Here is a 27,860-nt window from a genome sequence, read left to right on the forward strand (position 1 = left end):
CCATGTCCAGGGCAGCTGCCTCTGCCCCCTACCCAAGACCGGCCCTGCTATTCAAGGTACGCTGAAGATGTCACTGTCCAGAGGCAGCAGCCCAGGCAGGGCTTCAGGGCAACTGACAGAGAGAGGAGACTCACTCACTGTCTTTCCTGGAAGCGTGAAGTCCAGTTTATGCCTGGGTATGAAGGAAAATCAATCTCCCAGGTAGCTCTTAGGCCTCCAGCCCCACCCTTGAGAAGGCACCTGGGAGGGAGGACCCTGTGACTTGCTCCCGGACCGAAAGCAGAAGTTTCGGAGGAGCCCAGGCAGTACTACCGTAAACCATCAGCTTCTGGGAAAGGATTCTGAGCACAGGAGGCCTTATCAAGGCTGAGCAGTTGATACTGCGCAGATGTGGTTGTGAACTTCAGCCCACAGCTGAGTGTGGGCTTAGGGGGCGGGAATGCCCCACACCAGGAAGTGGCCTCAATGCCGTCAGACCATCAGGGTAGCTCGGACCTGAGAGCCAAACCATCACAAAAATGTCGAATAGAGAGGGCCCGAGAGGGGGGAGACACCCTCTCCATAGGCAGGTGGGGCTCCCCAAAGGCTTTTGAATTCATGCCTCCACTAAACAGCTCCAAAGCCTAGGGTCCTCCCCTTCCTGCTCCTCCAGAGCAGAAAGACTAAAGCTTGAGCAGGCAAACTAGCCGCAGCTGAGTGGGCCCAGGGGTGATGGGAAGAGAGGGTGGCCAAGAAGCAGGGCCACGGCAGGGCAGTGTGGTGGTCGTGAATAGGTAACGGGGTCTGTGCACTGGTCTCTCAGCAGGTAAGGAGCTGGAACCTGGAACCTGCAGATCCCAGCGCTCCGTCCCTCTGGGCAGTGTCACCAGGCAAAGTCAAATTCTCTTCTTCAAGAACAGAGTTACTGGGACTTCCCCGGTGATCCAGTGGGTAAGACTCCACGCTCCCAACGCAGGGGGCCGGGGTTCGATCCCTGGTCAGGGAACTTGATCCCACATGCGTGCAGCAACTAAAAGTGCACGTGCCGCAACTAAAGATCCCGCGTGCCACAACAAAGATCCCGACGCGGTGCAGCCAAAATAAATAAATATTTTTTAAAATAAAATTAAATTAAAAAATAAATTAAATAAATAAATAAAAGAAGAGTTACTGCCTAGCCAAGATCTGCCAAGCCCCTCCAGGATTATTAATCTGACCCTCCTCCCACCCTACCATTGTACAGATAGGAAACTGAGACCTGCCAGGGACAGGCTGTACCCAGTGTCACACAGCAAAGAGCCAGGTGATCTCACCCACCAAATGAGCCCAACCACAGCCATGTGGCCTGATGACCTCTGTCCTCAACCTTACGGTGAGTTTTGGTGCACATATGTATGTCCTGAATCTTTCAAAGTGACAGGTTGTGCTAGCGATGTGACCCTTTGACTCCTGAAGTTAATTTCTGAATTTATTTGGGTCCATCATAACACATTTCACAGAGACTTCTCCCCCTTGATTTTTTAAATGCTCATTATAGAAAATATGAGAAATATAAAATATATAAAGCATTATGATCAAAAATCACCCATAAGAAAAAAATCCCCCCAAAATCACCCAAAGAAAACATTTATGCATAAATATATAATTTACATAAGTGGGATTATATATCATATAATTTGTATGCCCTATTTTTGCTTAACATAATTTCATGAGAAATTCCCCATGTCACTATTCATTCCTTGGATAGATTCTCAGAAGTGAAATTTGTGGATGGAGAATGAGCATTTCTCAGGATCTTTAGACCCACTTCCAAAATGCTTTCCAGGTGCTATACCAACGAGCATGGCCATCAGCACTATATGAGGGTGCCCGTTGCCCTACATCCAGCCCATACACTGGGTATTATCTTTTTCTCACCTTTGCAAATTTGATAGGTGAAAATATATTGTTTTCATTTCTATTTCTGCTTATTGACAGGTTGAACATTTTTGCCAAATACATATTAACCACTGGGATTTCATCTGTGAATTGTCTATAAGGATCTTCATGTCTTTCTTATTGATTTGTATACCTTCTTTGTTGAGAAGATTAATCCTTAGTTTATCATTTTTGCAAATATTTCCCCCATTTGCCTTTCCGTTCTGTGGTATTGTTGCTGTACTTGTGTTTAATTTTTGTGCGGCTCATCCCATCCCTCTCTTTCATCTCTCTGTTTCTTTCTTGCTTTGAGGATAAGAGAGGCCCCTGAAGCAGAGTGTGTACAAGTCAAACCACCGAGCCTTAGAGACCTTGAACCCTGCAGCCCAGGAGCCCACGGGGCCACCAGGGAGGAGATGGGTGTGGGCTCCACTCTAAGGAACACACTCCAGCCCTGGGGACCAAGGATAAAACAAGACCCCAAGAGGAAGAAGGAGGAACTTGATCATGGTTTCAGAGGCAGGGAGCCTGTCACTCAGGCACTGGAAAGTGTGATACGAGTTGTCAGGGCTGCAGGAGCTCAGAGGACACACAGAGTGAAAGAGTTACAGCAGGACTCCCAGAGAAAAGGAAGCTGAGCCTTACCAGCTGGGTGGGACTATAATCCTGCTTGGCTTCCATCATCTAACCCTGCGTGATAATCACGCCTTTGCATAGATTCTAAACCCAACCCATCCTTAGGTTCAAATGTGACCTCAGGGAGGGGCGCCTTCCGTCAATCCTCCCCCAGCCTAGTGATGAGCCCTACTGCAGGCTCTCAGCCCCAAACCCCAGGCTCCCTCTCAGGCACCTGTGTGTGAGCTCTAACTGCCCACCTCCAGGGGCTCCAGGACGCCTCCTGCAACCTCGCAAACCCTGAGCCTAGGGCACCGCCAGCGTGCAGCAGGCACTCGTGACGTGACATGTCTGAGGAAGGACTGTGTGGACAGTGTAAGTGAGATCAAGAACAGAGGTTGGAGGAGAGATGGGCCAAGAGAATAACAAAAAAAGGCTGCCACGATTCTCACAGCATCTCCATGAAAAAAATAACGGTAAGAAAACAGGAGTCCCTTGGGGTAAATGACTCAAATATGTTCAAACTCAAAGCAACCCCTTTTCGTGTGATGAACATGATGGTCACAAGCCAATCCTTCATGTCCATCGATTAAAATCAGCCCCTCCGGGCCATCCTGATAATGCTGTTGATACAGAGACCCTGGCTATGGCCAAAATGCACTGCTTTCAAAATCACCTTCAAGTCAGACTTTCTACTGATTCGTCTTCTTTCCCATAGTATTTGTTTAGATGAGTAAAAATAAAGAGATGGGAGCAAAGTCAGAGGAAAAGCTAGGTCTGGGGTGATAGTCATCGAGAATTCACCAACAGAACCAGGCAGGGGGGGTCCACCCAAGGAGCAACAGGGCCCTGACCCAGACGAAGGAGGTGGCAAGAGCAGGGCGCTGGAGAGTGAGGGGCCAGGCTGGGTCCCCGCCCCCTGCCGGCAGTCTCTGTCCACTCCCACAGAGCCTTCCTCAACCTAGTTGCTCTTGCTATGTGTGTTGTGAACCATACCCGCTGCCCATCCAGCCCCATCACACCTCCATGTGCAGACTATGGAGTTAATATCAAGGGTCTTCAAAACCATATCTATTTTTTTCAATCAAAGCCACAAAAAAATGTCGTTATTGTCATGAGGGTGATGGAGCACGGGAGGCTCAGTATGCTGGACATTAAAGGGGGGAGAAAAAGTTTGAAAATTCCTCAGATGAGGCCCTTTCATTCTGCTGAGCCTAGTCCAAAGGCAAGATGCTGATCCAGAGGACACAACTTGTGCTTGCCCTGCCCTCAGGCCTTGCTGGCCCCAGTGGGAACTCAGGCTAACTGCCCATTCCTTCATGCCTTACTGAGCTTATCACCCCAGGAACCCAGTATGAGCCTGCCCAGCCCAGGGGGCTGCTGAGAGGGAGGGGATGGGCAGCTAGCACTGAGAGACGTCGGGAGAGGAGCAAGGCCCATCAGGAAAGGAGAGACACAGGGAATTCCCTGGTGGTCCAGTGGTAGGACTCCGCACTTTCACAGCCAAGGGCCCGGGTTCAATCCCTGGTCAGAGAACTAAGATCCTGTCAGCCAAGCAGCACAGCCGGAAAAAAAAGAAGGAAAGGGGAGACACAGAGAGGTTAGGAGAGGGAGAGAGAGGCAGTGCAGAGAAGACCCAGAGAGGCTGAGTCTAGCTGCTTCCTAGGGACCTCACAGACGAAGCTTCATGGGACACTTGACACATGCACTCCGCTCTGGATGTCTCCCCCGGGCTCAAAATATCCACACCAGGTAGATACTCCCCCACCTAAATCCCTAACGCGACACCTCGTCCCTCCAGAGCGGCAGAGCCTGCCATCTAGACAAATCCATCAAAGTGAGCTCAGCATCACCCCCCCAAATCTGCTTCCCCTTGAAAGGCCCCGTCCTCCACAGTTACCCAAGCCAGAGTCCTCAACTCACGCTTCTTCTCCACCGCTGCAACCAGTCAACCGCCAAGGCCCCGAGAGCCTGGCACCACCCGACCCACCGTACCATCTACTGTCTCCACTCCTGCTACAGCAGGCAAGCCTAGGCCACCATCATCCTCTTCCTGGATGCTGGCAACAGCTTCCTAACTACACCTGCCCCCAGCCTTGCCCTTCCACACCTGGCACTCTCCCACAGCCACACTGCCAACAGAGCCACCTGGGGCCCAGATCTGAGCCTGCCCCCCTCCTGCTGACTTTCCTCCTGTAGTTCCTTCTTGCCTCCTACCTGGCCTTCCTGACCTTCCTGCTTCCTTTCCAGCCTCACCCCTGCAGCTCAGCGGCGGCCCTTCACCCCTGCATGTTTGCTCTTCCTGGAATTCCTTGCCATGCTTATCTACCTGGGGAATTCCCTGGTTGTCTTTCAAAGCCCAGATCAGGCGTCACCTTCTCTGTGAAGCCTTCCCAGCTTTCCCCCATGCAGAGCTGGTCATCCCTCCTCTATGGTCCCTGGTCCCTTCTTTCACGCTGCTGCTCCAGCCCTTACCACCCCAGACTGTGCTTGTCTGTTTAGACATCTGAGCTCCACCAGGGGTGTGTCTTCTACATCTCTGTACCAGCAGCACACAGCAGGCGCCCAGTGTTTGCTAAATGAATGCGTGAAGGAGAGACAGAGAAAGGGACACGATGACACTTCAAGAGGGAGGAGGGGAGAAAAAAAGCCGGGTAGTAGGGACTTCCCTGGTGGCTCAGGGTTAAGAATCCGCCTGCCAGTGCAGGGGACACGGGTTCAAGCCCTGGTCCAGGAAGATCCCACATGCCGCAGAGGAACTAAGCTCATGCGCCACAACTACCCAGCCTGCGCTCTAGAGCCCTCGATCCACAACTACTGAGCCCACGTGCCACAACTACTGAAGCCTGTGCGACTAGAGCCCGTGCTCGGCAACAAGAGAAGCCACCGCAATAAGAAGCCCGTGCACCGCAACGAAGAGTAGCCCCCGCTCGCCGCAACTAGAGAAAGCCCGTGCGCAGCAACGAAGATCCAATGCAGCCAAAAATAAATAAATAAATAAAAATTTTAAAAGCCAGGCAGTAAGAGTGAAGGAGGCACAGAGAATGATGGATGCCCAGCAGTAAGGGGAGGGGTGGTGGACAGGAGTGGAGGGGGGTCACCCACAGATGGGCCCTCCCCTCCGGGAGCCCCGGCCTGTGGAGCAGGCAGACAGCCCGGCCCGGCAGCGCCAGGCACTCAATCCACGCCGGCTGACTGATCAAAGAGGAGCCTGGGTGGGAGACAGAGGACATACGGAAAAGGGTGAAGTGGCTCGGAAGGGATGGGAGGGGGTGTTTGGGGAAAAGCACAGGCTGGGCCCCTCCCAGCCCCACAGCAGTGCTCACTGGCTGCACCCCGCTGGGCTGTCGCAGCTCCACCCGCTCCCCAGCCCCTCCACCAGAACCCTCCCTAACCACAGGGCAACCCCTCCCCTCGCTCCTCAAGCCTCGGGCAGCAGCAGTGCCCGTGGCTGGGGCTGAAGCAGAAAACTCGGCCAGGCCTGGCAGCCAGAGCCAGCTGGGCCTTTGTGGTCACTGGAGGGTCCCCTCAGGTGTCTCCTCCCCCAGGGGGATGTCCACACTCTCCCAAGTTGTCTTCTAGTGGACACCTGAGATGCTAGAGTGTCCTGTGGGTCCTGTCAGCTCTTCTCAAGGCCAGGGCCAGCTCCCCCCACTCCTGCAGGGCGTGGGTCCCAATCAGCTCCAAGGAGAGACCTTTTCCAAACAGAAAACACATCTTAGGGAATTCCCTGGCGGTCCAGTGGTTAGGACTCCGTGCTGGCACTGCCCAGGCGGGGTTCAATCCCTGCTTGGGGAACTAAGATCCCGCAAGCCACGTGGAGCGGCCAAAAAAAAGAAAGAAAACCCATCTTAGCAGCAGGCCCCTGAGAGTGCAAAGCCAGAGACGGCGAATAGAGCCATCTAGGGACAGGGAGCTGAGGGCGCGTGTCCTGGAAGGAACGTCCACCACTGGGGCTCAGCAGCCTAGACCTTGGGGCGCCTCCAGATTCCCCCAGGCTCCCTCACCCCACCCCACCTCTACATCTCAGCACACAGCTCACCACCTACTTCACAGAGAAAAAAGACCATCCTGTTAACTCGGAAGGGTAGCCTGCCGGGTACACACTAGAATCACCTGTAGAGCTTTTCAAAAAACCAAAGAAAAATGATCCCTGAGCTCTGTTCTCAAACCAGTTAAATCAGAACCTCTGGGGGTGGCATTTAGGTAACTATATATTTTTAACTTGTTACTGATGTGTAATTTACATATTGAAAAGTGCACACAAAGTAAGTGAACCGTGCAACGCATTTCACAAACGGTGCATACCGGAGAAGCTGCCCTCCAGAAGCCCCTTCCACGCCTTCTAGTCTCACTGCCCACTCCCAACCCCCCACCCCCGGTCAAAGAGAACCACCTACGCGACTTGCAACAACACAGATTGTCTTTGGCTCCTCGGGGACTTTCTGTGGATGGAATCACGTGGTACGTGTTCTTTTACTCGGCAACACACTGGTGAGATTCATCCACACTGCTGTGTGGCTGCAAACTCTGCATTTTCCCTAATGTTTAGAGTTCCATTATATGGACATGTTGCAACTGATTTATTAATCTTACCGTTGAGGGGCATTTTACTATTGAGTTTCCAGTTTTTGCCTGTTACAAAACCGTTGCTATAAACATTTCAGCACCTTGTGTCTTGCGCACACAAATATTCGTTTCTATGGGTAAACACTTAGGGCTGGTATTGCTGGGTCATGAGGTTCAGCCTCAGGCTTTTAAAAGCTCTTGGGTGATTTTAAACCCCTCCTTTGTTTGGGGCTCAGAGGGAGACGCATACTTCCTGGTCTCCGAGGCCAGTCCTCCCACCTGGGCTCCGGACCTGGGGCCCTGACCCTCCTGTGCCTTCACCCGGCCCTCTGGAGTTCCAGGAACATCCTTGGCAAAACAGGGAATCACGCTCTTAATAGAGATTTCCTTCATCTGTTAAGGTCGCAGAGTTCATTTCCTGAGTTTTGTCAAGGAAGTAAGGCCAGCCCTCCCGTGTGGCAGCGTCCAGCCCTGAACCACACTGTGTCCTGCCCAAGAGCCCCCCCATCTTTCTCTCAGGGCCACTGGCCCGAAGTACAGCCCAGAAAATGGCTGACAAGACCTCTCCCCAAGGGAAACTGGAATAACGTGAACAGAGTCAGGCTCGTCGTCAATACACTGAAACTTGAAGTGGAAAGGCAATCTCCTTTTGCAAAAAAAAAACTCTATTATTTCTTACATAGAGGCTGCACCTCACTTTTTATTTTTCTAAGCTGATAATCCATATCTAGGACAACAAGGACAAGTTTCACCTTTTCCACCCATCAGGGAAGGGGAGAGAATCCCATAATTGAATTCCATACTGAGTGTAAGGGCGTGTGGCTCTGAGCTGGGGGCCACATGCTGGGCCCCAATCCGTCTGTCCTGCTCAGCAGCCCTGGCAAAGGACTCAGGGTGGGGCAGGTGCTCAGCCTAGTCACAATCCCTACTTCCCAGGAGCTGGTCTGAGAACCCCTGGGCCAGGAATATGCTTCGTTTCCCTTTACTACATGTGGCAGCTTTGAAAGGGAATGTGGAGGCCCAGTTTGTACAGATGACCCGGGCTACAGGATAGAACCACGGGGGTGCTCCAGACCCGAGCAAAGCCACCCGCAAGCTGACCAGCGCCCTCTTTAGAATGAAAAGCTGAGGGACTTCCCTGGCGGTCCAGTGGTTAGGCCTTTGCCTTCCAATGCAGGGGGTGCGGGTTCGATCCCTGGTCGGAGAGCTGAGATCCCACATGTCTTGCGGCCAAAAAAAACCAAAATATATTTTTTGAAAAAGCAATATTATAACAAATTCAATAAAGACTTTAAGATGGTCCACATTAAAATAAAAATTTTTAAAAAAAGAATGAAAAGCTGAGCTGGCCCATCAGGATCCCTTTCTGATGAATCCTAACTGGGAAATACGGGAGGTGGAGGAGGCGGGCCAAAGGCAGTGAACAGGCAGGAGAGAGCCGCAGGTGTGCTGGGCCAGAGTGACTGGGTGCACCTGGAGATTGGGTCGAGAATGAGGAAGAGAGTGAAGAGAGAAGCAGGTGGGCCGTGGGCCGTGGGCCGTAGGCCAAGCCCTGCCCTGGGAGACAGCGAAGAGGGTCCGCTCCCCGCGGCAGCTCCTTGACTTTCCTTCTGCTCCCAATGCCCCGGCCCTTGCAGCCAAGACCAAAAACCCCCATACCTGGTTTGCCCGAAGACCACAAACGAGGGCACACATGTGATGTCCTTTAAGACATGATGGGACTTCCCTGGTGGCGCAGTGGTTAAGAATCCGCCTGCCAATGCATGGGACAGGGGTTCGAGCCCTGGTCCGGGAAGATCCACATGCTGCGGAGCAACTAAGGCCGTGCGCCACAACTACTAAGCCTGCGACCTAGAGCCCGCGAGCCACAACTACTGAGCCCAAGTGCTGCAACTACTGAAGCCCGCCCGCCTAGAGCCCATGCTCTGCAGCAAGAGAAGCCACCGCAATGAGAAGCCCGCGCACCGCAACGAAGAGTAGACCCCGCTCGCCGCAACTAGTGGGGCAGGTAGTACAACTTAACACCTCACGGGTGAAGAAGGGAGGCTCAGCTGGGTTCACTGGCAGGGCCAGGACTCCATAGACGGCTGATACCCACACCTGGGGGTACCATACCTGCAATGCGCCAAGAAAGGGAAGAAGCCTCTGAAGAAAGTTCAGCCCAAGTCTGGCCCCATTAACGATGGAGCCCCCCGGGGGAAGGAGGTGAATGGATCTGGCTCACGATCTCCTCTAATCTCAGTCCAGTTCTAGTCATGCAAGAGAGATGCACCATTCCCATTGCACAGATGAGGAAACTGAGGCCCACAGAGGTAAAGCACTTTGCTCCTGACCACATAACTGGAAAGCAGTGGAGCTCGAATTCAAAATCCAGTCTGGCTGAAAGTGTGCACTCTTTCTACCGTGCCTGGAGCGCTCGAGGGACCCAAATTCTGCCCTTTCCTAGAGCTCTTCCTGCTGCAGGGCCAGGCCCCTTCTCTCCCCACAGGCCCAGTACAGGGGGACTAGGGGAAATGGAGGGGGTGTCTACAGGGCTGAGATGATCATGTGGGAGCCCTTCTGGGAAGTGGGGTTCCCTAGATCAGAACCCCCCAGCCTTTATCTCCCTTACCCCAAGAACCAAACACACTGGATGAGCTAGTTGCTAGGAAGATGTGGGCTGGCCCAGCCCTCTGGGGGCGGCTAGATCCAGCCTGAACAAGGACCCCTTTGAGCGCTGGTGCTAACAAGAACTCCTTCTACCTACAGGGATCTCAGAAACCCTGGGTCCTCCCATCCAATGGGAGCTGGGAGGGCCAGGGGCAAGGCTGGCCCCATCTCCCACTCTCAGGCAGCCAAGCTGCCTGGTTGACTGGACCAGCCCTGGTTAAAGGGCCCCAAGCCCTTTTCCCTTCTCCCTGACCTCCCACGCAGGCCTGGGCTCTCAGCACACCAGAAAGGCCCTGCTCCTCATGCGGACAGAATCTGGGAGCAAAGTGCTCAGGCTGACGCTTCTCCTGCCCTCGGGAGCCGCGCTAAGGAGCCCCCCCTCCCAGGTCTGCCTGGGCCCTGCTCAGCTAAGCTGCTGCTGCCCGAGGTAGGGACCCCTCTTTCTCACCCCCCAGGACCTCTCCTCCCTGAAGCCTGGCCGGCCTGTACCTCCAGGGAGAGCAGAGCCGTCCCTCCCTGTGCCCACTTCTGCTCAGATAGCCTCCTTTGCTGCATCACCTGTTGATGCGGCAGTCTCCCCCCTAGACTGTCATATTCATCTCTTACCCCAGGGCCTCGCACAACCTCAGGCTTACAGTAAGTGCTCCATAACTGTTTACCGAAGAGACAAACGCTCCCTGTGGAAAACCCCTCTGTGTAGTTTGTTTAGCAGTGGTGGGGCCTCAGGATGCCAACATAAGACCTGGAGTAAGGGAATTCCCTGGAGGTCCAGAGGTTGGGACTCTGCGTTCTCACTGCCAAGGGCCTGGGTTCGGTCCCTGGCCGGGGAACTAGAGTCCCACAAAACACACGGCGCGGCCTGGAGTGAGAACAACTCACTCAAGTTTGCCTCTGGCTCCCCTGACCCTCCGGGTGGCCCCCAGGCATCTCCCTCTGAGTCTCCTCCCTCCTCTCTAAAATGGGGAGAATCCTTTCTCTGGCCTGCAGATGGTCAGGGCCGCTGTGAGGATCTGAGACAGGTCACGGCCCAGCCCTGGGGAAGGGGGCCGGTTCTCACAGCCTTGCCCACTGGGCCTCCCACCCCTGCCTGCACCACTGAGAGCTGAGTTGCCCCCCTACCCTCCCATCATGTCCCTTGAAGGATGCCCAGAGGTGAGCTCCCCATGGGAAGTAGAGATGGGAACACCACCGGGCCCCCCACTGCACCCGCAAATCTCCATACATGTCCTGGGACAGTGGCAGCGGGCAGGGCCCTCTTTACACCTGGGTGGCATCCATGGACTGTGTCCTATCCCCTGGGGCCCAGAGGTCCTCCCACAGCTCAGGCCCAACCATACTCAGGATCCCACCCTCTCTTCTCTCTCCACCAGAGGTACGAGGCCAGCAGTTGCTGCCCGCTTCCTGGCCAGAGCTCAAAGACCTGCAGAGTGAGAACAGTCACCAGGGAGACAGATGGACAAATGGCTGAAACCTGGAAGCTTTGCTCCCGGGGATACGCAGGATTTCCTACAAAGCCCCGGCTACGATGGAGCAGGGAATTGGTTCTGCAGAGAGTGACCTGCCTGTTGCTGGCCTCCTCCCACAGTGCCCACCGCTGGAGCAGCATCTGTGAGAGCTGGCACCCCTGGACCTGGTCACAGACCACTTTTTCTTGGCAGGCCACTCGGGGCCTGGCTGTTTCCAGACAAGAAGCTGGTCATTCAGGTCTAAACACAGACTTGCATTCATGAAGAAACAGAGCACCCCTGTGCTCCTGGGGGCCACCCTCTGCCGGGCAGGCTGAGGGGAGGGCCCACAGACACCCTCAGATGCTCACCCCCACTCAAGGCTGCCTGGAGGTGTGGCTACTCCCGGGACAAGCCAGCTCTGTCCATCCATGGGTAGCATCCAGCATACCCAACTCCAACCATCCGGGGACACCCAGCTCAGAATCACTCTGGCTTTGGGGACCCACCTGGCTCTTGTCAGGGCACAGGCAGTCTCGAGCAGGCTCAGTGTCCTGGAAGAGCCTGGGCGTGGGGACAGGAAGACAGGACGCAGGCCTAGAAGTACCTCTCACTGCTGTGGGTCCTTGGAGAAGCCACTCTCCCCTTCTGGGCCTCAGTTACTCCTCTGCAAAGGGGCAAGAAAGTCTCAAGCCAGGAGGGAAAGCAAATGTTGTCTGAGAGAATAACAAAGCCTAGGCAGGAACTGGGTGAGGGGGCAGATGGCCACTGGCTCTCCGTGGTCAGAAAAACCCCAATCCCAGGACAGGCTGGCAGAAGCCCCTCTGCCTCCATCCTACAAATGCCAATTGAACGCCTGTATTTGCTCAGCTCTGTGTAAGTGCTGTGTACACGAAGAGGGATAAGGCATGCTACTATCCCCAAAATGCCCGGTGGGAGAGGCAGACATGAAACAAATATTTATAGAGACGGATACATAATTATAACTGTGTAATGTACATTACGAAGGCAAAGCACAGCGTCCTAGGAGGACCTCTGTCAAGGAGTCCTGAGTCACCCGTGGAGAGTGGGGAAGACCCCCCGAAGCAGCAGGATCTGCACTGATGGCCAGTGGATGCTAATCAGACTGAGGGGCTGGCAGGGTCGGGGTGGGGAGGATTGGAGGGTGTTGGGAAGGGGTCCTTGTAGAGGGTTTATTAGAGGGTTTATGATGTGCAAAAGCCCTGAGGCCAGATGTGTGTGGCACGTATGAGAAATATAAACAGAGCCTTTGTGTCTGGTGGGTAGAGGTGAGTAGTGAAGTGATGAGCAATGAGGCTGGAGAGGTTGGCAGGGCTAGATCATGCAGGGTCTTGTGGGCCCCAGTAAGGGTTTTTGTCATTCTCTTAAAAACTATGGGGTGGGCTTCCCTGGTGGCGCAGTGGTTGAGAGTCCGCCTGCTGATACAGGGGACACGGGTTCGTGCCCCGTTCCTGGAAGATCCCACATGCCGCCGAGCGGCTGGGCCCGTGAGCCATGGCCGCTGAGCCTGCGCGTCGGGAGCCTGTGCTCCGCAACGGGAGTGGCCACAACAGTGAGAGGCCCGCGTACCGCAAAAAAAAAAAAAAAAAAAAAAAAACTATGGGGGGTAGGGCTTCCCTGGTGGCGCAGTGGTTGAGAGTCCGCCTGCCGATGCAGGGGACACGGGTTCGTGCCCCGGTCCGGGAAGATCCCACGTGCCGTGGAGCGGCTGGGCCCGTGGGCCATGGCCGCTGAGCCTGCGCGTCCAGAGCCTGTGCTCCGCAACGGGAGAGGCCACAGCGGAGAGAGGCCCGCGTACCGCAAAAAACAAACAAACAAACAAACAATACAACTATGGGGGGGCCTTTTGCGCTGCAGAAATGGAGTCGGAGACACTAGATATAGCTGCTTACCCCCGCAACTGGTTTCTTCTGGGGACTTTGGGCCCCCAGATTTTGATATCTGATTTCAGTATATACAGGAATTGGCTTTTTCTGGAAAATGTATGTGAAAGTGTGATTTTAATATCCATCACTTTTATACTTATATGAAAGTCCATGAATAAAGTTGTTTATAGTAAAAAAAAAAAAAAAGAAAGAAAAGAAGAAAAGCTATGAGGAGCCAATGAAGGGATTTTAAAGGGAAATACACTGTCAACTTTGTACGTTAAAGAGTACGGAGCAGCGTCTGTTTGAGCTGGCACCCCTGGGCGTGGTCACAGATCACTCTAATACATAGATTTATTTCAAAGTCATCCAAAGGGTGTGGGGCAGGGGGAGCACAGGATGAGTACTGATGAAATAGGGACAACCTGATGTCGGTGGTTATTGTAGTTGGTGGTGATGAATACATGGGGGTCCCTCCTACAACTCTCCTCCTCTTTTGTATATATTTAGAATTTTCCATGGAGACAGACCAGTTAGGAGACTGTATTCCAGCAGAGAGATGAGGTCTCAGACTTGGTGGCAGTGGTGGTGATGGAGGTTGAGGGATAGATTCACAATATATATTTCCAAGCAGAACCAACCTGGACTTGGTGATCAACTGGATGTGGGGCATAAGGTAAGAAGTGTCAAACCTGACTCTAGATTTCTGGATTGCAAGCAGGATACTGCTGTGTTTTGCTGAGACAAAAGAGGGGAAAATATACTGGAAAAAGAACATATTTGAAGGAAACAATCATGAGTTCAGTCTTAAACATGTGTGAGAAACATTTAAGTGGAGATATCCAGTTACATATGAGTAAGGAGCTCAGAAGAAAGGTCCAGGCTGAAGGGATACATTTTGAGTTATTGGCCCATGGTTGGGTACAGGAGCTAGGAAGATCCCCCAGGGAAAGTGGGTACATAAAGAAGAGAAGCTATCGAGAAGGGTGCCAAGACCGATTCAACAGGGGAGAGAATAGTCTTTTCAACGAATGGTGCAGGGACAACTAGACATCCACGTGCAAAAGAATTAAGTTGGATCCCTATCTCACACCATGTACAAAAAATAACTCAAAAGTGTGAGAGCTAAGACTCTTAGAAGAAATCATATGTGTAAATCTTTGTTTGATTAGGCAATGGTCTCCTAAGCTATGACACCAAAAGCACAAGAAACAGAAGAAAAAATAGATAAATCGAACTTCATCAAAATTAGAAGATTTTGTGCTGCTAATGATATTGAGAAGGTGAAAAGGAAACTCATAGAATGAGAGAAAATATTTGTATATCATACATCTGATAAGGGACTAGTATCTAGAATATATGAAAAACTCTTATGACCTTGCAGATGTCATGCTAAGTGAAAAAAGTCAGTCACAAAAATATAAATGCTGTATGACTCCGCCTATGTGAAGTACCTAGAGTAGTCAGATTCATAGAAACAGAAAGTAGAATGGTGGTTGCCAGGGGCTGGAGGAGGGGGGCGGAATGGAGAGTTATTTAACGGGTATAGAGTTTCAGTTTTGCAAGGTGAAAAAGTTCTGGAGATTGGTTGCACAACAATATGAATACGTATATTTAACATTACTGAACTGTACAAATGAACTTAGAAATGGTTACGATGGTAAATTTTATGTTATGTGTTTTTCTTAACCACAATTAAAATCTTTTTAAAGAACTCAACACTGAAAAATAAAAAGACAAATAATCCAACTAAAAATGGGCAAATGTTTAAATAAACATCTTTCCAAAGAAGATATCAGATGACCAATAAGTACACAAAAAGATGCTCAACATCATTAGTCATCAGGGAAATACAAATCAAAACCACAATGTGATACCACTTCACACCCCCGAGAGACTGTAATTCGTATCAGGTGCTGGTGAGGATAAGGAGAAACTGGAGCCCTCACACATTGCTGGTGGGATTGTAAATTGGTGCAACTGCTTTGGAAAACAGTTTGGTGGTTACTCAAATGGTTAAACGTTTACTATATGATGCAGCAATTCTACTCCTAGGTACATATACCCAAGAAAACTGAAAATATATGTGCACACAAAATCTTGTACAAGAATGCTCATAGCAAAGGGAACCCTCCTACACTGTTGATGGGAATGTAAACTGGTACAGCCACTATGGAAAACAGTATGGAGGTTCCTCAGAAAACTAAAAATAGAATTCCCATATGATCCAGCAATCCCACTCCTGGGCATATATTCAGACAAAACTACAATTCAAAAAGACACATGCGCCCCTATGTTCATAGCAGCACTATTTATAATAGCCAAGACATGGAAACAAGCTAAATGTCCAACAGATGAATGGGTAAAGATGTGGTACATATACACAATGGAATATTACTCAGCCATAAAGAAGAATGAAATAATACCACTTGCAGTAACATGGATGGACCTAGAGATTATCATACTATGTGAAATCAGAAGTAGAAAGACAGGTACCGTATGATATCACTCATATGTGCAGTCTAAAATATGACACAAATGAACTTCTCTGTGAGACAGACTCACAGACATAGAGAATAGACCTGTGATTGCTAAGGGGGAAGGGGGTGGAGGAGGGATGGATTGGGAGTTTGGGATTAGCAGGTGCAAACTATTATATATAGAATGGATAAACAACAAGGTCCTACTGTAGAGCACAGGGAACTATATTCAATATCCTGTGACAAAACATAATGGAAAAGAATATTAAAAAGAATGTATATGTATGTATAACTGAACCACTTTGCTGTACAGCAGAAATTAACACAACATTGTAAATCAACTATACTTCAGTTTTTTAAAGTTTTTAAAAAAAGGAATGCTCATAGAATTATGATATTTATTACCATAATAGCCAAAAAATGGAAACAACCCAAATACCCAACTGATGAATGGATAAACAAAATGTGGTATACCCATACAGTGGAACATAATTCAGCCATACAAAGGAATGAAGTACTGATACATATTACAACATGAATGGACCTGAAAAACATTATGCTAAATGAAAAGCCAGTTACAAAAGACCACATATCGTATGATTCCACGTACAGGAAATGTCCAGAATTGGCAAATCCAGAGACAGAAAGTAGATTAGTAGTTGCCAGGGGTTGGAGGGAAGGGGAAATGGGAAGTGACTAATGCACATAGAGTTTCTTTTGGAGGTGATGAAACTGTTCCAGAATTAGACAGTGATGATGGTTGCACAACTTTGTGAATACAGTAAAAGCCACTGAACGGCACACTTTAAAAGGATGAATTTTATGGTGTGTGAATTATATCTCCACTAGGAGGATGGGGAAGAGGGAGGGGAAGGAGAGTAGCCTGGGACCTCAAGAATTACAGCACTTAAAGACTGTGTGGGGCTTCCCTGGTGGCACAGTGGTTGAGAGTCCGCCTGCCGATGCAGGGGACATGGGTTCGTGCCCCGGTCCGGGAGAATCCCACGTGCCGCGGAGCGGCTGGGCCCGTGAGCCATGGCCACTGGGCCTGCGCGTCCGGAGCCTGTGCTCCGCAACGGGAGAGGCCACAGCAGTGAGAGGCCCGCGTACCGCAAAAAAAAAAAAAAAAAAAAAAAAAAAACGAACAACCAGGTGTATAGGTTGTCATGGAAGCCGAAAGAGTACTTCAAAAAGGAGGAATGGGAAAGCAGTGAAGTTTGCTGAGAGGCCAAACAGCGGGAGGACTGGAAGGCAGTCTAAGTAACTTTAGCAACAAGGAGGGGATCTGCAGCCTTAGCCAGGACCGTTTTGGTGCCCTACTGGGGGTCTGAATCCAGACTCGGGTGCTAAAGGCCTGCCCCTCCTTTCTCTCTCCCACGCTGCTGACTGCATCCCAGGGACGGACTGTGAGGAGAGGCGTCTGAGCACAAGTGAGGATGCTGCCGAGCACAGCCGGCAGCCCAGGACACCGGCCAGCTCAGCGCCCCACCAACCTCGGATCCTGCCTTCCTCCCAGTGAAAGACCACGGAGATTCTGGGGGATGGGACTGTACCTCCCTCTCCTGATTCCCTGGGCGGGGTGTCCACAGTCGGGGAGGGAGTGGGTGCTGCCCTTGCCCGCAGCTTCCCCGCCTGGTCCAGCCTTCCCCAGCCATCCTCACCTGACGCTCCTCACCCCTGGCGCATCTCTGCCGCAGCCCGCGAACCACAAGTCCATTTTCTGCGCCAGCCCTTGGAAGGGCTGGAGAGCCCAGCGCCACCCGGCGCCGAGAGCGCAGCCACACCCAGAATTCCAGCACCGCAGGGCCCCGCGCCAGCCCGCCCGGCCCTGCCCTGCCCACCCCTTGGCGGGGGCCGATGCGTCTGTAAGCGGAAGAGCAAAAGCTTGCGTAGACTGGAGGGCTATTGGAAAAACAGCAACCATGCCGACACCTCTGCTCCCTGGAAAGGGAGCCCGCACCCCTTCCGGGACCCAAACCTGGTATTGGCCCGGATTTGGGACGTCCCAGGAGGGTCCAGCTCCGCGCCCTGCCACAGGCTTCTGCTACCGGGCTCTCCCAAGCCGTGCTCGTCTAAGGGTTCGGATTCCCGGGTGATGACCTACTCTTAAAGAGCTTACTGGGTCCTGGTACCTCTCCCTCCAGGGAGAACCCCAGATTGTCCAACTGGTGGAAACCCCCTAGGAATGCCTGCTCTCGCCACTGTTATTCAACATTGTTCTGGAAGTTCTAGCCATTGCACAAAAGCACGAAAAAGAAATCCAAGGTTCATACGTTATTGGGGCTGGCCAAATTGTTGGTTCGGGTTTCCTACCGTCCTACCAAAAACCCGAACTTTTTGGCCACCCCAATAAAAAGCAATGATTATTGTTTGAAAGATGGTAACATAAACTAACTAGGGGATACGTCATCAACTGGAAAAATCATAAGAAAGTGGCCCAGATATTCTTATATTTGGGCCATGGGCTAGGCAGAGCTGTGATAAGGATAGACACACAATACACTCTCATGGAGTTAATTGTTATTCTAGTGGTTACAAGATCAATATAAAAATCAATAGTTTCTCAGTAGACCTGCAATAAACAGTTATAAAATATATTTGGGGAAATGATTCTATTCATATGGCAATACATATAAGTTACCCAAGAATAAACTCTTAAAATGTAGAGCAATTTATGAGAAGAAAATCACAGACATTTTTTAAATGACACGAAAGAAGCCTTGAATAAATGGAGAGATAAACTCTGCTCCTGAGTGGGAAGATTGAAAGTTCTAAAGAAGCGAATTTATCCCAAATGTCATGCAAGGGCTTTGCCCTACCAGATGTCAGAATAAACTACAAAGCTGGAGCAATTAAAATACTTACTAGTTTAAGAAAAGATGAATAGATCAATAGAATATAAGGGGAGTTTAGAAGATGATCTATGGGCATCTGAGAATTTAGTATATAAGAAAGAAGCTGTTTCAAATAAGTAAGGAAAGAACAGATTGACCAATAAATGTTCTTGGGGCAACTGGCTACCTCACACCATTCACAAAAATAAATCCCAGGTAGATTAAACATCCAAATATTTTCTAAGCCAATAAAAAACTAAAATAAAATAGAAGAGAATATTAACATACCGAGAAAGGTCTTCCTAAGCAAGATATAAAACCTAGAACACATAAAAGATTTAATTGCATAAAAATTAAAAACCTTTGTACATCAAAATTCAAACTGGCAGGGGGCTTCCCTGGTGGTCCAGTGGTTAAGACTCTGCACTTCCACTGCAGGGACATGGGTTCCATCCCTGGTCAGGGAACTAAGATCCCACATACCACAATGTGGTCAAAATAAATAAATTAAGTAAAATTTAAAAGGTGATGTAAACAACAAAGGATTGGTGTTTTTAAATGATAATGACTCGTCCAAGTCAGAAAGAAAAAGGTAAACAATCTAATAGAAAAGTGGGTAAAGAATATGAACAGGTAAGTCACAAAAAAAGAAATATCTCTATTACCTATCTTACTGGTAAACACTAAAAAAATTATAGTGCTCAATATTACAGGATGTGGAAAATAAGCATTCTTATTTTCCATGATGAGACTTAAAACTTAGTTAACATTTCTAACATATATCAAATTATTTAAGAAATGTAAATCCTTTGATCCTACAACTCCATTTCATGGAACTTGGTATAAGGAAATAAATGGACAAGTAGGCAAAAATTTATATTCCTTTAGTTAACAAGTATGAAGGAAAAGGTGGAAATACCAAAATAATATTTTATCAATATAACAGAGTCCTATGCAATTGACTAAAAGACTAGAGTATAGCTGCATGTGCTAATATGGAAAAAAGTCCAAAATATGTTGTTTAGTGAAAAGTACATATAAGTAACCAAGATATAACCCATTTATAAAATTAAAAGTTCTATATCAAACAACAGTGATTATATCTCAGGGAAGAATTCATTCTCAATAGTTTCTGTTTTGTTTGAACTTATTATAACAGGGTGTAATACTTTTAAAATCAACAAAAATAATAAAGATATTTAAAAATAAAATAGAAGGGATATTTTTACTTATTAAATTTCAAAGGCTTAAAAGTTTAATAACATCTACTGTTGATCAACATGTTGCTGAATGGGCAGTCTCACACACCCCTGTGTGAGAGGGCAGTGTGTGAAAACGTACATACATTTGTATGTAGATACTCAACAGACCCACAAATTCCACTTCTAACAATTTATTCTTAGGAAATAATTGAACACAAATTTAAATGTATAAGAATGTGCACTGAAGTGTAGTTCACTACACTTGTAGAAGAGGAAAAAAACAATAGGGCATGAACAAATTATGGTTTATTCAAAGAATGAAAGGCTATGTAACTATTAAAATGATATTTATCATTATTTTTTAAAACTTATTCAAAATAAGTCTACCACAAAGGATAGCATTATAGAACATTGGAAAAAACATTATATAGAACAGCATGTATTATAAAATATATTGGGAAGGATGCTCACCAAAATTCTAACATTATTTTCCTCCTTGAGTTGGGATTGCAGGTGTTTCTTTTCTTCTTTATAATTTTCTGTAGTATACTTTGCCTAAATTTTATGATCACAATAAACTATTTTCATTTGGTGAGAGAATGAAAAAAAAGGAGAAAGACACAGAAAGAAAGAAACTTGTTCCAAAGGCACAGCAATGTTAACTAATAGACACTTCTTAAATTCCAAATTTCTAAAACATGCTTCTTACATGAAAACCCTCAGAATCCAACAGAAAAAGAAACCTTGATTTTAAAAATGAACTTTGCCAAATTCCCACATGTGATAAAACTGTACAAAACTAAACACACACACACACACACACACACACACACACACAAATGAATGCATGTGAAACTGGTGAAATCTGAATAAGGTCAAAGGGATTATATCAATGTCAATTTTCTGGTTGTGCTATTGTTGTGCAGGATATTACCACTGGGAAAAACTGGGGGAAATGTACACGAGATCTTTGTATTATTTCACACAATTGCATGTGAATCTACAATTATCTAAAGATTAAAAAGTTTATTTTTAAAAAATGAACTTTGCACCTTGAATAGTAAAAAAAGACCAAGCTTTTCTTACAGCTGGGTCTGAATCATCAGAGAGACCTGGTCTCAGATTCTCAAAACTGGAGGAACTGCAGGGAAACTCATTTTTGGTGAGCATCTACTGTGTACCAGGCCATCACACAGCCTGAGAATCTTTGAAGTAGGCCAGATGTGACTCTGTTTTATAGAGAAGAGAGGGAGGCTCAGAGCCAGTAGTAACTCAGCAGTAACTTGTGGAGCAAGGATTTGAATCCAGGTCTTTCTGAAAGCTCAGGCTCTTCCTATTATTATATCACAGTAACTACGTAACCGAGAATAACTTAAAAGGGGGGAATAAAACAACCTTACTCAGTGTTATCCATAACAAGGAACTTAGTGTAAGGAAGTAAATATTCAAGTGGGTGAAAAAAGGGTAAGGTTGCAATTAGGCACAAGACATTTCAAAACGTGCGCCTACATGTAACTGTGATCTATCAGGTATGTCACTGAAGTTCTGATTATTAGAAAGTTCTTTCCAACACCCAGATGGACCTCTCTCTATCTACTGATCCTTCACCAAAGAACAAACTTTTGACATCATGTTCCTTTCTTGATAAAACCAGATCTTCACTGCTGGTGTGACCAGTGCAGAGTCTCTGCAATGACTACTCCTAATCTCTCTTCTCCTGGATCTGATACTGCAAGACCCATTAGCTTTCCCATCTGCTGCTCTTACATGGGGCCAACTGGTTATTTCCAGTCCTCCCAAGTCTTCCTCCATCATTATGGACCCCAGTTGACAGTCTAATGGACCGTGGAATCCAGGCAAGGGTTGCAGGGAAGGTCTGTGAACTCCTGGAATTTGGGGCAAAACTGTTGTGTCTGAACAAAGGAACATGTCTCCGGAAAGAGAATATTTCACTTTCATTAGATTTTTTTTTTTTTTTAAATGGGCATGACTGTAAGACTCTATTTGCAAAAACAGACAATGGGCAGGATTTGGCCTGCTGACCACAGTTTGCCAGTTCCTGCGGGCTTCAATTCTCATTATGTAAAATAAAAGAGAGAGAGAGAGAGATTATTAAAAGAACTGCCAAGTATAGTTTAAAGTTTCTTCATGGATACATGTATGTGTATGGCTGAGTCACTCTGCTGTGCTATATTTTTAATATAGCCTATGACTCCCAAAATGATAGGAAATACAACTTTAATTTGATCAGCAATCAAATGGGTTTAAAAGATAAACTTCAAAACTGATGACTTTAAAAAAAATAAATACTCAGCTAGCAATGAACACCCCTGGTGCTTAGATTATGGTCATGCAATTTCCCAAAAGGGAACCAGTGTTCCTTAGAGAAATGGCTGATTCCAGATTTGGGGCAGGAAATACACAAATGGGCCTAAAATATCTAATCATACCAGAAAGCAAGGAAGCCATCAAAGACTGTGGTGGGGGCTTCCCTGGTGGCGCAGTGGTTGAGAGTCCGCCTGCCGATGCAGGGGACGTGGGTTCGTGTCCCGGTCCAGGAGGATCCCACATGCCGCGGAGCGGCTAGGCCCGTGAGCCATGGCCGCTGAGCCTGCGCGTCCGGAGCCTGTGCTCCGCAACGGGAGAGGCCACAACATTGAGAGGCCCCCGTACCGCAAAAAAAAAAAAAAAAAAGACTGTGGTGATGGCACAAGTATTCAGGAGCCAACCTGAAGATAGAGCAAGATGGGACAATTTGAGCATCAATAAGAATAATGTCTACAGTGAGCTAAAACACATCAAATATGTTTAAATCCATGAGATCATAATAATACCAAAATGACTCATTGGTCACCTTTGGTGATTACTAGAGACCCATCTCATTATTTTGAAAACCTGTAAATAAAAGGAAAGAGCTGAGGATTTATTCTCCCTTTCTAGTATTGGGGTAACCAAATAGTTGAAGAAGGGACATTTCTCTTATAGAAATATTCAAGCTAATAAATAATGAAAGAGTGATAGAATTGGAGTAATACCATTTTGCAATCCCTAATGAAATAATGGGTTTACATGAAATAATCATCAATGGCTGTTAACATGCCCCAAAGAGAAATAACCAGACCTTATGTGTTTCCTCAAGTGTTCAGTACCTCCTGAATCTGATCAATGTCTAGATCCAGCTGCCAATCTATAGCAAATACAGGAGTCAGAGGAACATTTTTAAACAGCACCAGCAAACTGGGCAATGGTATAGGAAAAAAAAAAAAAAAGATTTTTTCCGACAAATAAGTTGCAAGGAAAAAAGAAGAAATAGAAGGGGAATTTATACATTACAAGAGACTACTAGAGACACAGATATATAGATTCAATGTTTCAGCCAATTGTATAAAACTCATTTGGAGCCTTATAAAAGTTTTTAAAATGGCACAAAAACATTTACTAGATGATGTGGGAACTTTGCCGACTAGCTACCTGATGATTTTAAGAAGTTATTGTTATTTTTCAGGTGTGAAAATGGTATTGTAGTTATATTTTTAAAAGACCTTATCTTTTATAGGTACACACTGAAATAACTGTGGGTGAAATAATATATCTTAGATTTGCTTCAAAATAATCCAGGAGGGAGGGAGAAGGGAGGCCCATGACTTGATAATTGTTGAAGCTGGGTGATGGGCACATGCTGCTTATTATACTACTCTTCTTGTGTATGTGTTTGAAATTCTCCACAACGAAAAGATGTAACAATTAAATATATAAACATTTCCAACTTGTTTGGTAATCAAAGAAGCCCAGTATGAATATGAATATCGATTCTGAGGTATTGTCACTAGGTTATTTCAAAACAAAATTGTTGAATAGTCCTTCAAATTCAAAAATTATTTAAAATATAACATTTTGTGTGGCCCTGGTGATTATGGGCAAGTTTCAAATAATTTGATTAATGTTAACATAAATTAGAAATATTTAATTTTTTTTCTTTACACGAGGGAGTGAGAAAAACATTCTTACAACCAGTCACAGCTGTTTGCTCAGACATCCCACCCATGCTGCTGTTCTGACCCTAAGCCACCAACGATGACCCCAAGACACCAGTGAAATGAAATACCAGGATGATTTTGACAATTATTTAATATACCATGATGTGCCAGGTCAACACGTCAGAAGGAAAAGCAATTTGTATTTGATTTAAACTAATTCTTTATATGCTTTTTAGTTCATATTTTTTTGAGGGTGAAATAGATTAGGATAGCTTTATTACTTTGCCAGGCAAAGGGGGACACGGCAGGCTCCTGCCTCGAAAAACTATGTTTTCCCCTTTAGTTCATAGTTTTAAAAAATAGTCCCAGCCAAAACCAACGTCCTATTTAAAAATTAACAATGTGATTTTCTAGTGGTTTTAAACATCATCTGAGGAAACTCTGACTTAGGACAAGGACTTAAAGATCGGCTCAACCTCCACAGGTTATTAAAACACTCCAGTCCTAAATTATGACCAGCCATTTGTAAACTAATGAAAATGTGTAGTTGTCGTGGGGAGAAGGGAGACACCAGCCTGCCCCGCGGAGGCTTATATTCGTGGGAACAGTGCCTTCCTTCACGCTGTAGCTGGCAGGGACTCCCTGGGGAGGCAGGTACTTCTTAATTACAAAGGAAGCTCCGTTCCCGGGGGGCTTCTGCCCTCCCCCTCCTCCTTCCTTTCCTACGTTAGTAAACAGCAGGGGAATTAATCAAAGCTTCAAAGGTTGGTGATAACATGTGGTGACAGACTGGTGCCCTGTGGCCCAGGTGAATAGCAGCACAGTGGCCAAGATTGACTTCTTGCCAAACTTACCCTTGCATAAGAGATGGCTGCAGAATTGGGGGGAATTATTTTCACTTCTCAGGAAAGGAGAAAAGCAAATTATTTTCTGGTGTCCGGACTCAGACACTCGACACCAAAGTGGAATGCTGCATGGGTCTCGACTTCATGGGCTTTCCATAGGTAGTCATAGCAACGAAGTAATTATGTAAAGAGATAAAATACCTTCAGAAATCAAGGGGAAAACAGGCTAGTTAGCAGAGTCACTGAATGGCTGCATGGAGAAGGCCTTTAAGGAGCCTACAATCCAATCTCCTTACCTTATGACGGCAAAGCAGGCCCAGAGAGGGGACTTGTCCCAGGTCACAGCAAAATAGGAACTTCTTACGGGACAGGCTCTTTATGCTGGTCTGATAAGCATGGTATGTGGCATTCAAGGGCCAAAGCCACGACTTAACCAGGTTAAGGACTAGGGGGGCCCACCCAAGCACAGGCACGTGGAGGAGGTTCAGGGAGGCTGGCTGGCATAGCCCATCTTGAGTACTGCTGACCTCAGCCTCAGGGGGTCACCCTAGGTGGATGGGTTGGCACACAGATCCGTCTGGTCTGCACTAAGGCTTTGAAGACTCGCCTAAGCTCAGAAATTTCAAAGCAACCAGTAACAACAAGGCATGGATAGGACCTGGGCTGTCCCCTCTAGGCTATTCAGAAAATTCTCCCAAAGGCAAGTCAGGAAGGAGAACTTGGATTTGGCCCCAGCAGAAATGCTCCTGGAAACTCAGGAGCAGCTTCTGTCAGCTTCTGCGCTGACATGATGCGCTCTAGATCTGCCCATTTGCCCCAGAGATGTGCACTGCTTAACTGGGCTTGTCAAACCATAACCTCAGACCTGAGAGTGTCTGTCAGCATGGTCAGAGGACTGCGGAAGGAGCATACTGGCCCCCTCACTGCAGGATGGGAAGGACACCCTCTATGCCACCTCTCCCTGCAACCCCATAAGTCTTCGCTCTGAAAGGAACTGGACTTCAGAGCCAGTTAGGGGGTGTACACTGGGGCAAAGCAGTCACGGATTGTCAGGACATTCTCTCATTCCCTAGGAGCCTGATTCCTGCAAGGATGAGTGGGGCAAGCAAAGCAAATAAGGGCAAATGCCAGTGGGGTACGGCCTCACCAGCCTCTTTGAAGACAGGACAGAGGGAGCCCTTAAACATTCCACCAGGGGGCTTCCCTGGTGGTGCAGTAGTTGAGAATCTGCCTGCTAATGCAGGGGACACGGGTTCTAACCCTGGTCTGGGAGGATCCCACATGCCGTGGAGCAACTAGGCCCGTGAGCCACAACTACTGAGCCTGCGCGTCTGGAGCCTGTGCTCTAAAAAGAGAGGCCGCGATAGTGAGAGGCCCGCGCACCGCGATGAAGAGTGGCCCCCGCTTGCCACAGCTAGAGAAAGCCCTCGCACAGAAACGAAGACCCAACACAGCAAAAATAAATAAATAAAAAAACTCCTACCCCCAACATCTTCTTAAAAAAACAAACAAACAAACAAAAACATTCCACCAGTTCCATGTACTTGTGTGGAACTGGGCACTGAGCTCACACCACATTCACCCTATCTGCCCCAGTGCTAGTTGGCCAGCCTTCAGAGCTCAGGCTGTGGGCTTTGGGACTGGGGCAAGGGCAGGAACTTACAGCTTCATCCACTGGCTCTGTCTTCCACAAATAATCCTACCTGCAGGGCCCCAAGACTTCATGGGGCAGAGGCCACAATTCTTGGTGCCACCTGAAATATCACCTCCTGCCTGCCCTGCCTCCCTGCCCCTTGCCCAGCTGCAAGAACTTTCCTTCCTCCGAGGGTTACTGTGGAACAGATCTCGAGGCTGAGGGACTGGCCCCAGCCTGTCGGACGGCGAAGGGCCTGAGGGATGGGTGCGGCCGAGTCGTCCTGGGACAGCTCCACGCTGCCTCCCGGGCAACCGAGCGCCGCTACAGACCCGTTTGGAAGAGAGAGGCTGACCCTTTCGGGGGCCAGAAGGGAAGCGCCAGCCCTCGGGTGGGGGGCAGTCAGGACTGGGGGTCGATATGGCTGGGGAATGAATGAATGAATGCCCAGCGACGGCGGCGGAGGAGAGTGATGGACCACGGGAGGTATCCCGAGGTGGCGGGGGTGCCCTCCACCTCCCAGATACCGCCTGGATGCCCCTCATCCGACAGGTTCGAACCCCTCGCGCGAAGCGCCTACAGCCTGACATCCTGCCCCAGCGCGAACACCTCTTAGCCCGGGAAGCGCCAGGGCCCGCGCAGCGCAGCTCTGGAGTGAAGCCCGCATTCCGGAGGGCCAGGAAGCGCCTGCCCCGCGGGTAGAACGCGCCGAGGCGCAGCGGCCTCCGGGTCCCGCCGGGCAGCGTCCCTTCGAGTTGGCCCCTGGGCCCTGGAGCCCGGTCCGCGGGTCGCAGCACCTTACCTGCCCGCCTGGGCGGCCTCCCCCGGGCTCAGAGCAGTCATCGCGGAGCCTCCAGCGAGCGCCGGGGACCGCGCCGCACGACCGAATGCCCACTCCCGACCGCCTCGGATGACACGCCCCCTACCGCCTATTGGCTGCTCGCACGGGACGGGCGCAGCCCATTGGTTGTTCCTCCCTCTCTCCAGATCCAGGTGGGGCCCCGAGCTCTGCTCGGATCCTATCCCGGAGGACGGCCTGGGTCTGCACGCTCTGCCCTTCCCAGCGAGGGCCTTGGGTGCCTGCTCCAGGTTCTCCCTCTTTAGCTATTTAGTCTCGGAGCCCGAAGCCCTTTGCAGAAACCCATCCCTCCCAAAACCTCCCAACGCTAAGCTCCAAGGCAGTTTCAATTTCTCTCCACACCAGAGAAGTGAGGACATGAGTAGGGAACACCAGTGCGAATTTTGAACAGCTCCGGAGCTGTAATGATTTCATGCGCTTTCCCGAGTTGGGGACTTTTCAGTGCCTCCCCAGGCAAAAATCTTTTGGAGGTGTCTGGAAAGGGACTGCAGACGGCCAGAAATCGAGTAGCAAAGCACAGGCAGAAGAGCTCAGTGTGACAATGAACCTGGCCTCTGGGCTCCTTCCCTCTTATCCCCACCAGGAAAGGCTTGGTCCTTCAGAGTGGTCAGGAGAGAGGAAAGGTGCAAGCCAGATTTAGTTCCATTCCCAACCCTCTCCCCCTTCCTTGACCCTGCTCTATCATGGAGAGAGGACATTGGAAAACAGAAGGGGAACAAAGGGAGCCCAGGGTTCCACAAATATTCTGGAAACTGGGAGCAGAACTTGGTCTCATATCAAGGGCCTCTACTGCAGGAAGACCTAAGGTGGAGGGGCAGGACAAGGGCCACTTCACTCCTGGTTTACCCATGAACAGGAGGGAGGGGGCCTTGCTGCTGCCTTCTCCAATCTTTGGTCCAAATAAGCTGTTAAAATTTCCCCAGCTGCAGGACCTTTTAGACTCCAAGGTGCTGAAAAGGGTAACCTATAT

At 48.8% G+C, this 27,860-nt stretch overlaps 2 protein-coding genes across 3 annotated transcripts in view; one reads left to right on the forward strand and one right to left on the reverse strand.

Annotated features, from left to right (window-relative positions):
* The window catches only part of SENP8 (SUMO peptidase family member, NEDD8 specific), a 66,850-nt gene extending 53,583 nt beyond the window's left edge, over positions 1-13,267 (forward strand). Inside the window, exons 3-4 of one of the 2 annotated variants that reach the window (XM_067752434.1) lie at positions 803-930; positions 1,223-13,267. The gene's annotated coding sequence lies outside the window, so the exon portion shown is untranslated. The remainder of the gene's footprint in view (positions 1-802; positions 931-1,222) is intronic. The other variant, XM_067752422.1, reaches the window with a different exon arrangement.
* GRAMD2A (GRAM domain containing 2A) overlaps positions 1-27,136 on the reverse strand; it is a 35,587-nt gene extending 8,451 nt beyond the window's left edge. The window contains 1 exon segment of the mRNA XM_067752350.1: positions 26,834-27,136. Within this exon segment, the coding sequence (XP_067608451.1) occupies positions 26,834-26,874 (41 nt within the window). The 5' untranslated portion in view covers positions 26,875-27,136.
* Positions 27,137-27,860: the final 724 nt, after the last annotated feature.

The sequence above is a fragment of the Pseudorca crassidens genome, chromosome 1 (genome assembly GCF_039906515.1).
Source record: "Pseudorca crassidens isolate mPseCra1 chromosome 1, mPseCra1.hap1, whole genome shotgun sequence".
NCBI classification, from domain to species: Eukaryota; Metazoa; Chordata; class Mammalia; order Artiodactyla; family Delphinidae; genus Pseudorca; species Pseudorca crassidens.